Source organism: Heterocephalus glaber, unplaced genomic scaffold (genome assembly GCF_053883595.1).
Source record: "Heterocephalus glaber isolate CG9 unplaced genomic scaffold, H.glaber_assembly_v1.0 deba00001811, whole genome shotgun sequence".
Classification (NCBI taxonomy): domain Eukaryota; kingdom Metazoa; phylum Chordata; class Mammalia; order Rodentia; family Bathyergidae; genus Heterocephalus; species Heterocephalus glaber.
Window position 1 is genome coordinate 287,362 of NW_028258482.1, and position 13,341 is coordinate 300,702.

A 13,341-nucleotide genomic window follows, 5' to 3' on the forward strand; every position below is an offset into this window, starting at 1 on the left:
TTGTGTTTATTTTCATATTAAAGGGAACAAAATCATTTTAACAAGTTTATAAACAATAGCTAGTTTTCTGGTACAGTCAACAAACTACAAATAAGATTCTATGGGAATGATGAGACTTTCTAATTGTTTCTTTTTGAGCAGAAGGCTTATCAAAAGACATTTAATACAATTAGTTTTCAACAACCCGTTGGTGGTCCACATCTACAAGATATCCAGCCCAACTCGACCCCACTCCAAACCCCGACCCCACTCCAAACCCCGACCCCACAGAAAAGCACATACTTACCAGAATTTTTAGCAAGTATGGTTTGGAAATTTGTTTTTGTTTTTAAAAAAGGTCCCTAGGGCAAGTTATTTACAGTTTAATTGCCACTGTTAACTGATCTGGACCTGGACCTGGACCTCTGCCAATGCACAGATGCTGGAGACTTAGATCTACTTGAAGAACCACCTTTCTGGCTCTTCTCAGGCGCAGGAGACCTACTAACAGAATGGGACATGCTCCAACTCCAGCTCTGACTTCTTGGCCAGCTGTAAGACTTGTGACTATGGGAACAAGATTGGCTACGGGACCTAGAGGAACTCCTAGTCTGTGATCGAGACCTGCTTCTTGACCTATTGTGCCTTTTGCTGCCTTCAACTAATTTGATTTTTCACCCTTTTATTTCCTTTCCAGAAAGTTTTTCAATAGCATTCTTTAAGTCACAGTAAGAGGCAAACTCAATCAACCCTTTATTTAACTTAGGTCTGTGTGCATCCTCAAAGGCTACTTCCCCAGCTTGTCTCATGAAATCTTTGAGATCCTGACAGCTGACTCGGAAGGATAAATTCTCAACTCTAAGTCAATTTTCTGTTCTTATAGGTGGAGCACTTCATCTATCATTTCGGGGTCTGTGACTACAAAATGATCAGAGTATTGTCCTCTATCTCTTCCTCCTCGAGACTGAACCCCTAGCATGTTCAATAGTAACCCTTTCACTACAAAGTTCTTTTCCATCAAGTTCATACATAGCATCATCCGCATCCCTTGGATCCTCAAATTTCTAAAATAGAGCTTAACATGCTTATTGGGGCTTCAAGCATGCGTTTTCACAACACAGTAGGTACACTAAAACCCACAAAACCAAACCCTCTTTTCAAATCAATATCCCTGATCCATCCACAACCCTTGAAGAATCTTTCCATGTCATTCTCCCTAGCTGCTAGATTTAACTTCCTGACGATGAACACTTGACAGCCACTCATGACCTCCAGCTAGTGTGCCCTACCAGACAGGCTCTTTGGTGGCTGAAATGCAGAGGCCCGTAGTCTGCAACAGAGTCTTCTACCTCCCTGAAGACCAGGGCACACCTCCACTAACTGCTTCTTAATTCGATGTCTATGATAATGTAAAATTCTATTAAATCATTTGTACAGGGCTTTTCTCTCCTCCCTTAAGTTCTGTTAGAATGAGTACTTCATATTTACCTGCTCCTTCCTGTTAGCCTATCTTAACTTGGTCTCCCTAATTTCTTCTTCTATCTATTTATCTTTCTCCTTCTTTTACTACATTAAATGCCTACTGTGTCAGATATGGTCTTCTTTGACTCCTCTTCTTCCTATGGCTGTTGATTCTTTTTGATAGAAAGCACGTTTATTCACAAACCTTCATATATTGCTAAAACAATAGCTTTCAAAGTTTTTTTTTAAGCTGTAAGCTCCTTTTCTCACACACCCTCCTCCATAAACAATAATATATAGGTCATGATTTGTCTGCAAAATAGGTAAAGCCAAAGTAACCGCTGATTCAAGAGAAGAGTTACTCATGCCTCAATGTAGACACTCTAAGCAACAACTCCTAGGCCATGCCTCTGTGAAATGGCTAGAGAACACCTGAGCAGTACCTCAGACCTGTCGTTTGATCTGGGATCAAGCACTGTGTCTCTAATTATTTACTATTTAGGCATTCCCACTTTGACGTCGCCATCTCAAGCCCAACTTATTCAAATATCACAAATGTTACATATTCTAAACTAATTTTTCTTTCTACTTTTCCTTTGTCCACTCCACCAGTCTCCAAATTTCAACCTTGTGGTCCCATTCTTATCTGTTACTTGCTAAAATCTGTCGTCATTTTCTTCAAGATGTTTAGTTTCAACACCACACCCCTGGTACAGGTCCTTTTGTATTACAAAAGAACTTCCAAGGCCTCCATCCCACATAACCCTTCCAAAATGTCCTTTCATAAACACCCATACATACATCATCAGTATCCTGTTCAAAAGCCTATGATGGCCACTTTTTGTCTGTTTCAACTTTCCTTTCTAGTCTTTACAGCTCTCAATAACATTATCTCAATCTTTCTGTAAAAATTGTCCTTTACTTGTCTGAAGGCCTCTCTGCCAACATATAAATCCACCAAAAAAAATGTATACATACTTCAGGAAAAGAAAAAAAGTATGATGCGTTTTCAACAGATGGTGTTACCCTTGTATGGGGGAACCTAGAGGACGTCATATATTGCAAAAAACCCACTACACTGCCCTTAGAGAAGAAACTGAAAATGCATGTGCAGCAATCTCAATGATCAAGGTTACTCAAGTAGCAGTTCTCTGTACTAATAAATGTTTAGAAGCTAATGGCCATCACTTTGAGCACCTCTTGTAATCGTAGAGGCCAAAGGTAACTTGCATTAATATCATTATGCCTCAATAAATTCAGTATGAAAATATTTATACAAGTTTTTCTTTTCCTGAAGTGTGTATACATTTTTTCGTGGATTGTGTATACTCAAAGAAACAAAAGGCTAAGGTGGCAGGAGAAGAAAAAGAATCTTTTCATTCATTCAAATCCATCTTTTAATGATTTGTATCTAGATGTTCTCCCAAAGCCTCATATCCTCATATGTGGGGATTTGGGGAGGTAGTGGATCATAGGGGTGTGTCCACGGATGAATGTACAGTTAAATGTGATGCTAGAGGAAGAGGGTCTCTGGGAGCATGACCTGGAAGGGTATCCCTCCCTCCCTCTTCCCTCACCTCTTTCTGGTTCCCACTGCCACGCTATGAGCTATTTCTTTGCTGGCATACCCCTCTGCCATGCTGCCCTGCCTTGGAGCCAGCCGACATGGACTGAAACATCTACAAACTGTAGGTCAAAATAAACCTTTTCTCCTTTAACTTGTGGATGTCAGGTATTGTGTCTCAGTGATGAAAAGGTAACTAAGACACATCTTATACTTCAACTTTTATATTGGGTAAGTTTCATTTCCATGAAGTCCTCCCTAAGCTTCAGAAATCACTTGCTGCTCTCAACTTTCTTTGAACTCCTCACAATACTTCACTTAATTTGACTAATTCAACACTAGATGCCTACTATGTTAAAACTAGATAGGGCCGAGGATTTAACTCAGTGGTTCTGCCTCCTGCCTTGTAAGCACAAGGTCCTGAGTTCGATCCCCAGTACCCCTGCCCCCCCAAAAAATACCACTGCAGAGCCAGGCATGGTGGCACACACCTGTGATCCCAACACTTACAGAGTGAGGCCCTGTCTCAAAAAAAACACAACACAGCAGAGATTATAATCTAAACCTAGCACATTCTAACCTAGAAATAAGGAAAAGGTATTGATGCCAATAAAATACTATGAACAAATTTTAAATTAAAGCCATTCATCCAAAGTAATAAATAAAAGCTACAATCATCCACATTTCTGAATAAACACAAAACCAAACCTTACAGGAACATTTTCTCTCAGTTGTCAAACTGCTGAGTTGAGTAGCCTTCATTTTTGCCTTACTGAATAAAGTCAACTAATCACTTTTGGAGAACAATCAAATAGATGACTAATGATGAGGGGACTGGTTTACTGTAATCACTAGTTCAGTCAATCAATGTTCAGTAAAAAAAGCCTATTACATCTTACCTGTTAAAGAAGATACAGGTTAAAGAGGGATGTAAATCACAATCATAATTATAAAGCAAAGCAGAAGATAACAGGATTAAAGAGCTCATAAATGCTAAGCACTTTTTTTTCTTTCTTTTTTGGTTCTTGAGACAGGGTCTCCCTGTGTAGTTCAGGCTGGGCTTGAACTCACTATGTAGTCCATGCTTGCCTCGAACTTGTGGTGATCCTCTTGAGCGCTGGGATTACAAGTGTGCACGCCCACCTCATTCCTTTTTTTTCCAGTACTGGCAATCAAACTCAGGACCTTTCATTTGCCAGGCAGGCATGGTGCCACTGAGCTACATTCCCAGCCCTCATTACATTTTTTTTTTTCTTTTGGTACCGGGGATCGAACTCAGGACCTTGTACTTGCGAGGCAGTCAGCAGAATCACTGAGCTAAATCCCCAGCCCACATGACTTTTGAATACAATGAAATGTCAGCTAAACTCACCTTTAATGGACTTGACATCTGAGGTCTTCTCTTCTTCTTTGCCTTTCACTACAAGACAAAAGGGCATTATGACCAACTTTTCCAGCCAAAGAGATCCTTTCCACATACTGTAAAAATCAGAGGTTTATTCTAATGGATAAGTATTCAAAGTTGCAGAATAATGGACTATCTTGTAGGGGGACAGAGAAGGGCAGTTGTCAGAGAAGGTTTCCCTAAGGAAGTAACCACTGAACAGCAGTGCAAAAAAAAAAAATTGGGAAAATGTAAGGAGACACAATATGGTCACAACATCTGTGTTCAAATTCTTCCTTTGCCCCTTTTTAGCCATGCAATCTTGGGGAAAAGTTGCTTCACTGGGTTTAAATTTCCTTGATTAATAAAATTAGGTCAACAGTAAAACTTTATACTCATGAAACAATATATACCTGTAAAAGGCATCTGGAGAGTAACTAGTACAGTAAATTTAGGATATATGTTAACTAATACTACCACAAAGGGTTGGGGATTTGGCCCAGTGGTTCTGCCGCCTGCCTCACAAGGGCAAGGTCCTGAGTTCGATCCCCAGTACCAAAAAAACCCCACAAAAAAACAAATATTACCACAAGCTATCCACTATACTTAGCTATTATAAGCATCACACACACAAAAAAGATTTCTTTGGTGGTGTATCTTGCTTCTTTGTATTTCCCTCACAGCTATCAAATACAACCATTTAAAATTACAAACACTCTAAATTTCTAACACTCAAAGTCAAACAAGTTGGCTCAAAATTGATCTTTCCTTTATTATACAAAATAGTGAAAATTATATTGCAGATAAGCTAACAACAAAACACCCAGGAATAGATACACAGCAGCTTAAGCAAAAGGTGAACTTTATTACAGGATCTGACAGAAGACTATTTTTAATCCTATTTTCTTGTTTTTCTTCCAACAGTAAACTGTATTATCAAAAGCTTATTGGGCTGGGGATTTAGCTCAGTGGTTTCGCTGCCTGCTGCGCAAGCGCAAGGACCGGAGTTCGATCCCCGGTACCAAAAAAAAAAAAAAAAAAAAGCTTATTGAGGGCCAGGGATTTAGCTCAGTGGTTCTGCTGCTTGCCTTGCAAGCACAAGGACCCGAGTTTGATCCCTGGTACCAAAAAAAGAGAGAGAAAAAAAAGTTAATCCAAAAAAAAAAAGCTTATTGAAATGAATCCTCAAACATATGTATCTCTCTACCTGTGCTCTTAAATACTAAAAGTTGAAGTCTATCCACCAACCATTTGAGTGCCTAGCATGTGCCAAAGAGACATTGGCAGAAAAGGCAACAATCAATACTGAACAGTTTCTCTGTGTGAGAAACTGAAAGTGTAAACAAGAATCAAAATGTATAATACATAATATGAAATAGGAAGAAAAGGTCCAAAGGGGAAGGGGAAGGGGAAGTGGGACGGGTACGGGAAAGGAAAGGGAGAGGAATAAATATGAGAAAATAGAAACAAAGTCTGTGTAAATAGGGAGGCGTGGAGGTGTTGAACAGAGGGCAGGGGAATGGGGAAAAAAACAAGAACCAAGATATATTATGTAAAGATACAAACTCCCAATAATGTCAGCATACTGTATACCTAAAATGTACCAAAAAAGTTAATGTAAAAAAAAAAGAAAAGGCAGCAATCTTGCCTTCAAGTCTACATTTAGCCAGTGACACATGCCTTCAATCCCAGCACTCTGGAAGGCTGAGGTAGGAGAATTCCAAGTTTGAGCCCGACCGAGGGAATTTAGTGACTTAGTAAGACCCTGTCTCAAAATAAAAAATAAAAAGGGCTGAGGACACAGCTCAGTGCAAAGGCCCTGGGCTCATTCCCCAGTACTGAAGAAGAAAGAAAGAAAGAAAGAAAGAAAGAAAGAAAGAAAGAAAGAAAGAAAGAAAGAAAGAAAGAAAAAGAAAGAAAGACAGACAGACATTCAAAGGTGTGGAGAACATAAGTGAGATCATCTCATGGAAAAAATTAGCAAGATCATCTCAGGTAGTGATCACTGTTGTCAGGAAGATAAAATACGAAACGTGGTAGAGTGACTGCTATCTGCACCCCTCTCAGCAGCATTTGCCAAGCAACTGCATCTCTCACTTGAAACATTAACCTGTCTTGTCTTTCATGACACTCCACTCTCCTCCTGGTTTTCTAGCTGCTCCTTCTCAATTTTCCCAATTGCTGACCTCTCTTTCTTCAACCACTGGGAGTTTTTCAGAAAAAAGGGTGGTTGTCTCTTTTCACTATATATACATATGTACTTTCTGACTAATCTTCCCTAATCTTTTAAAAAAATGTATTTTTAATTTTCACTGACAGAATAGTTGGACATATTTGTCAGCTACAGAGTGACATTTCACATAGCTAGCCACCTACCTGCCTGGGAATGTATCTTCTTTTTCTCAAACCTATTTCTACCTCTGTCTTCATCTTCTCATTAACTGACACTATCAGCTGCCAGATACTTGGCCTAAAGTCTGGAATTCATCCTCGACACTGTCTCTCCCTCACATGCCATGTCCCAACTAGTTCTAAAAACAAGTGATTCTACCACCAATATACCTTTGTAGCTCCACTTCTGCTACCCTCAAAACATTCTCCTCTCAAAGAGCTCTCCCATGTTAATAATTCAAACATGGAATTGCACATACAACCTACCAATCAAAACTACCATTTTGCTCTATTTCCTCTTTCCTTTTTATAAATGTAGCTTAGGAGCTGGGGATTTAGCTCACTGGCACCATGCCTGCCTCGAAAGTGCAAGGTCCCAAGTTTGATCCCTAGTATCCCCTCGACCCAACAAAAAAGAGAAAAAAATTGCTTCTTGGCCTTCTGGCTAAGATCAAGTGTATAGGACTGGGGATTTAGCTCAGTGGTTCCGCCACCTGCCTCACAAGCGCAAGGTCCTGAGTTCGGTCCCCGGTACCAGAAAAAAAAAAAAAGAAGGTAAGATCAAGTGTATAAATGTAGCTTAAAGTTTCTATAAATTACCACCTGGCCCTATTGCTCTTCCTCTCTTCCCAAAGTTAAGTTCTAACATAAATATTTTCCTGCCACGAGGGTTTTAAGACCATAATTTATTACCATAAAGAATGCAAAAATAAATAAATAAAATAAAACCTATGGTATTATTGTACACATCTTTTAAAATTACACAAATAAGGGATTGGAGGTACAGCTCAATTATAACAGTACTTGCCTAGCATGCCCGAGACCCTGGGATCAATCCACAGTACAAAAAACAAAAACAGCTACAATTGGTATCTACATATCTGACCTATACTGTACATGCAGTTTTGGGTCATTCATGTAGTTTTAGTCATTTTAATCTATTTGTTTCCTTTATAAATATAAGGGAAACTACCCATTTCCCTATTAATAAACATTTAGTTTATTTCCTAACTTTCACTTACATTGATGTGCTGTACATTCTAGTACATTCTTCCTATGATACATGCAAGAATGTCTCTAGGATAAATCCTTAGTAATGAAATCACCAGATAACAAGGTGCATCTTTAATGTGAACAGTTGCACCAATTCATATGGTAGCCTCGCTTCAAATTCTCATCCTTGACATTTCAAAAATTATTGCCAACTTAACAGTTTTGAAGTTATGTTTTAAATTAATTTTTGTTTCCTTTGATGTTAAGCATCCTTTCACATTTATTGACCATTTATTTAGGTTTTCTCTTTCATGATCTGCCCCTTCAGAATCTTTTACTTAATACTTGTAGAAACTCCATACATAATTTGGATACTCATCTTTTGGTGTTTTTATTACAAATATCCTAGACATTTTATTGCACAAAAGTTTTAATTTTAATGTAATCAAATGTACATTACATCGATTTTCTTGGGCTTATATACACGTGTGCGTGTGCGTGCGTGTGTGTGTGTGTGTGTGTGTGTATACATACCCACTCTCCTACCCCAAGATCAGATTCTTTTCCCCGTATATGTGTTCTATATGGTTTTAAGTTTTGCTTTTTCACATTTTGGAGTCTTATCTGCCTTGGATTTATTTTTGTATTATCAGAATTTGGTAAAATATAGCTTGTGGGTGAAATCTAGCTTATTGACAGATTTTTACAAATAAAGTAACAACAGTCATGCCCATTTGTTTAGGTACTGTCTATGGCTACAAGGATAGCGTATAACAGATATTCAAAGGCCTGCAAAGCCTGAAATACATTATTTACTTTCTGACCCTCTACTGAAAAAATTCACTGTTTTTTGCCAGATGGATAACCAGTACAATTTACTGCATAGCCATTCTTTTCCAACTGACTAGGAACTCTTTTTTTTAATATAAAAAGTTCCCATACATACTTGAATTTGTTTCTGTGCATTTGTTTTGAAAATATACCACCACAGTAAAAGAAATGGAAGAAAATCAAATGCAGGTCATAGCAAAACGTGCTTCCTCAGTCTTCAAACAACCAGCTCCCTCTTGACATTTAAGCTAAGATCTGAATGATACCTCCTCATAGGACTGCCTTAGTCACTCAATCTAGAGAGAAATGTCTGCCTGAACCACAGGTAAGAGAGAAAGAGAAATTCAAAGGATGTACTAAAGGTTTAGCCTGACCAATTAAAGGGCAAAAACCTGATGAACAGGTTTAGAAGGACTAAATCTGGAGTTAAATTTTAGATATTATAAATAAACTTGTCAGATAAGAATTTAAAAAGTGGACCAACAGATACACCAGTTTGGATTTAGGAGTGAGGAGCCAAGTTGTAAATACAAATTTGGGAGTCATAAACATATCGGTGATATTTAAGGATGGTATTAAAGTCTGGGTGGGATTCCTCATAAGACTGTCTCCAGCTTCTACTCTTGCCACATCTCATCTTCATAAAGCTGCTAGAATGATCTTTTTAAAACATAAGATCAGATCACTCCTTTTTTAAAGCCTTTAAAATAATTTTTTCTATATGTGAAATAAAACCTAACCATGGCCTATGAAGTTCTCAATCATTGATCCTTGCTATCTCTCCATTCCCCCATCGCAGTAGTAGCCTTCTTGAAGGCCCATTATGCTCCTCCTTCCCTGTTCCTATTGTCCCCAGGCCTCTCTAAATTATCTCCTGCTTAATCCTTTAGCTTTGCTTCAAAATCATTTGCTGAGTCCTTTCTCTAACATCCAACGAAAATGTTTCTCAAGTTACTCATTCAGTACACTTTATTCTATTTCTAAGTTCATCCCCCCACCCCCACACACAGAATTTATTTGCTTATTTATTTGTGTATGGCAGCCAACAATAAGCTCCAAAGATGTAGGGTCTCTATCTTGATTGCTCAATCATGCAGGCCTAGCCCAGTGCCTGATTAAAAGTATTTGTTGAATAAACAGGCAACAGTCTCTTGTGCAACAAGCAATTAGCCTCATTATTCTTAAAATGTTTTTTCCTTAAAAAAAACAAAACACCTAGGGCCGGGGATTTAGCTCAGTGGTTCTGCCACCTGTTTGATCCCCGGTACCAAAAAAACAAAAACAAAAACAAAAAAACCCTAAGCACTTCGACACTGTCAAACTATATATAGTTAACTAAGAATAGCCCTCTCCAGAGAGCTATTACTGTATCAAAGGTACTTACTAATAAAGCTTTTGACCATTTACCAGTTTCATTCATCACCTAGCATCAGTTACTGAGCCCCTGCCTTTACTGAAGAGGAATTCCTTAGTTACTGCTGAATGGCCCTTTAGGAATTACTTGGTTTTCAGGTAAAGAAGAGAGAAAAATGAGTTAACTTGCTTGTCCTAGGTTACACAGTAACAGTTCTCCTGTGAACTCAAGCCTGATGTAGTTTAGTGCTTTTTTAAAAGTCTGTTTCTGTCTGGTACACTTTCTCCAAAGCAATAAGAATTGACAGGGTAACAATTATCAGCCGAAGAGACTCACTTGCTCACTTTGATATGTATTTAATATGCAATAACCTTCCTGGGATCAAAACCATGCTGCCTTTAAAAATTATCAGCTCTTACAACTGAAAATCAGAAACACAAATAGCTCGTTTACTAAGTTAAGGTTCCAGTAGTTAGGAAATTTGCCAAGTCATCAAAAGTAGTCTTCTTCAACAGGAAACTTAGTAGTAAGCACTTTTATTTTAGGAACAACAGTAGACCTTCCCCTTTCCCCCTTCCCCCAAAAAGAGGAAACTGGAAAACAGTACAGTACTAGTTGAAGAAAACAATGTTTTCGTGTGTCGCTTTCAGACATTAAACCCTCAATATTCAGAAAAGTCAGTCTTTCACAATAAAGTACAAAAGTGATTCCTTGATCTTGATCCACAGTACGTGAAAAAGCCAACCAAACAAAAAAACCTGAAAAGCAGCTCTTAAGCAAACCAGCATTAACTTCTATGGGTCTCAGCACACTTTTGGACCAGCGCGACAATACCCTTCTGACCTCTCGCGAGGAGGCCATAGTCTCCCCGTAGAGTCCCGGAACCCAGTAAGGCACCGGGGGGGCGTCTGCGAGGAGGCTGAGAGGCTCACTGAGGGCCTCGCTGTCGCCCTGGAGGAAGCCCTCACAGGCCCACCGGTCCCACCGGTCCCACCGCCACCCCTGAGGCCCGGCCTGGCCCCCTCCGGCGCCTCTCGGCTACCTTTCCATCGGAAGAAGGACATGGCGGGGCCCGGGTCCGGGCGGAGGGCGCGGGGGGACTGTCGCGGAGAGGGCCCGGTTCCCCTCATTCAGCAGTTGGCCCGGACTTCCGGGTTCACAGGAGCCGCCGCACTAGCCCGAAATGAGACCCTTCTTCCGGGTGTCGGCCCCACCACCTCCTCGGGATTCCCAGGCAGCTCCGGCCGCCATATTATCAACAAACCACTCGCCCGGAGTTCCGGTCCTTCCCCGCGCTAGGCTTCACGGGAGGCCAGCCGCCGGCCCCGCCCCCTCCCGGGGGTGCAGGTCCGCGCCGCCCACGTGACCTTGTGCGCCTGTCACTCGTGACCTGGGTCCGGACGCCTCTCGGTCCCCCCGGCCCTAGCCCCCAGGGGAGCGCTGCAGACCCACTACTATGCAAAGTTACTATGCAAAACTACCGTCCTGGAGCTGGAGCCTCCTCGCCTAGAGCTGGGAAGGCGAAGTGCCTCAATTGCGGGGTGCCCATCCGGTGGGCGCATCGCAGTGTGCCTTTCTATAGCATAGAGGCAACACTGCTGAACCTTGCGCTTCGCGGTTTTGCTAAAAAGCGCTGGTTGGCTTACGCACCTTCACCTTGGATGCTCAGCCGCTGCTCTCCCTGGGCAGCAGACCGCTCTAGCGCTGTGTGCGAGGCGAACCAGACCCCTAATGGGGAATAGGCATACCTAACCTGCTTTAGGGGGCTCCCTCCATCATAATGATCTCCGGAGTGAAAAGGGAGAAGTAGGCTTCTTTTCCGAATGCGGTCCCCACGAATGCTTAGATTTGAAAGGGATAGCAACATAGAAGCATCTCCAGTGAATCATCTTTCAAATCTTGTTCGAATGCCATTTTCCTATGAATCTTCTGACCCTCCCTCTATCCTTTAGAGCAAAAAGAATCAAGCTTCCCCATGTGTAGTGTCGCTCACCACCTGATAAGGGCGCTCAGCCACTGGGTGAGTGATAATTATAGAGGCAGTTCTGGCCAGAGAAGGACCCAGAAAGGTAATAACAACTCAGTAAATGTTTGCTGGGTGCTTTAGATCAATGAAGTATTATCCTGGAACAGACCAGGAAACAGATCCATACAGGAGACAACTTGCCCAAGATTGGTCAATGTGTCTTTGTTAAAACTAAAAGCTAGGGTCTTTTTACTGTGTTCCTAGGGCAGGTTAATATACTGCCTGTTTTGTTTGGGGACATGTTTGCAAATGAATGAAAGGTGGTCAGAGCTAACACGCATTGGAAACGACACAGGCAGGTGCTATGCTATACCCTCCAGATTAGTAATAGTCATTAGACAGGGTTTTGGCATTCTCACTGGGCTGGGCCTAAGGAGGTCCTGAAGCTGAAATAAGGATCTTAATCCATGCTCTTATAGAATTAAATTTGCAAGTTTGCTGGCTCCCGCGGAAAAAGAATTTTCAGGATTCGTAAAAGGTACAGGAAGGGGTTTATTAGGCAGAAATTAAAAGTCAAACAGTGCAGCCCCTCAGGAGAGAGGCACTTATTTCCTGGAACAGGAAACATTTAGGCTTCTCATGAAAAGTGAAAACTCCAGGAAAAGGTGACCCACCCCCCATTCTACAAGTACAGGCCAGTTTTTTGTTTTGTTCATTTGTGTCTTTTCCAGTAGGTAATTTAAACATTCTTTGGGTCTTCACAACCTGTTCCTTTATCTTAGGATCAGGTTTCTGCTCTTTACTTATCAAGCCAATTTATGGATTTTCAGAATTTCTGAGGAATTTTGGGTGTGACAGGTCTGGAAGGAAAGGAGCCTAAATTTGACGAAGGGAATGCTCACATGGATCACCTTGGGTAACTTCGACTGAGGCCCAAAAGTAGCAGTCTTCTTAAAAGTACAAATTGTAGTTATGATTTCCTTGTCTCCTGTCTACCTAGATTTTATTTCTTCTATTTTACCTGCACAAAAATATTCATTGCCCGGGCCAGGGATTTAGCTCAGTGATGCCGCTGCCTGCCTTGCAAGCACAAGGTCCTGAGTTCGAATTCTGGTACCAAAAAACCCACAAAAATTCATTGCCTGATGTCATAAGCTAATTAGAAGTGAAGCCTAGACTTCAAGGTCAATCCTCTCCATGGGGAAGAAGTGTCCAGAGGAAATAACCACATAGTGGATCAGTGGCTGGACTTGAGTCAGGACTCTAAGCTCAGAAGCACATGAGTTTTTGGGTCCTCTGGTTTCAGCCATATCTCAGATCCCATATCACACCATCCTTGCAAACTCTGAGTTCAGTTACCCTGAACAGTGACCAAGATCCTTCTGAAGGAATGACTGGGGACTCATTTACTATATGTA

General features: G+C 40.9%; 1 protein-coding gene and 1 pseudogene across 3 annotated transcripts in view; both read right to left on the bottom strand.

Annotated features, from left to right (window-relative positions):
- The window catches only part of Akap10 (A-kinase anchoring protein 10), an 84,894-nt gene extending 73,637 nt beyond the window's left edge, over positions 1–11,257 (bottom strand). Inside the window, exons 1-2 of one of the 2 annotated variants that reach the window (XM_004868792.3) lie at positions 11,000–11,257; positions 4,377–4,424 (exon numbers count right to left, since the gene is read on the bottom strand). In XM_004868792.3, the coding sequence (XP_004868849.1) occupies positions 4,377–4,424; positions 11,000–11,087 (136 nt within the window). In that variant the 5' untranslated portion in view covers positions 11,088–11,257. The remainder of the gene's footprint in view (positions 1–4,376; positions 4,425–10,999) is intronic. The other variant, XM_004868794.4, reaches the window with a different exon arrangement.
- On the bottom strand, positions 5–4,370 carry LOC101702067 (serine/arginine-rich splicing factor 5-like; annotated as a pseudogene). The gene is made up of 2 exons (XR_015448342.1): positions 1,108–4,370; positions 5–1,034 (listed from the first exon to the last, which is right to left on the bottom strand). The product of XR_015448342.1 is annotated as a serine/arginine-rich splicing factor 5-like (transcript).
- Positions 11,258–13,341: the final 2,084 nt, after the last annotated feature.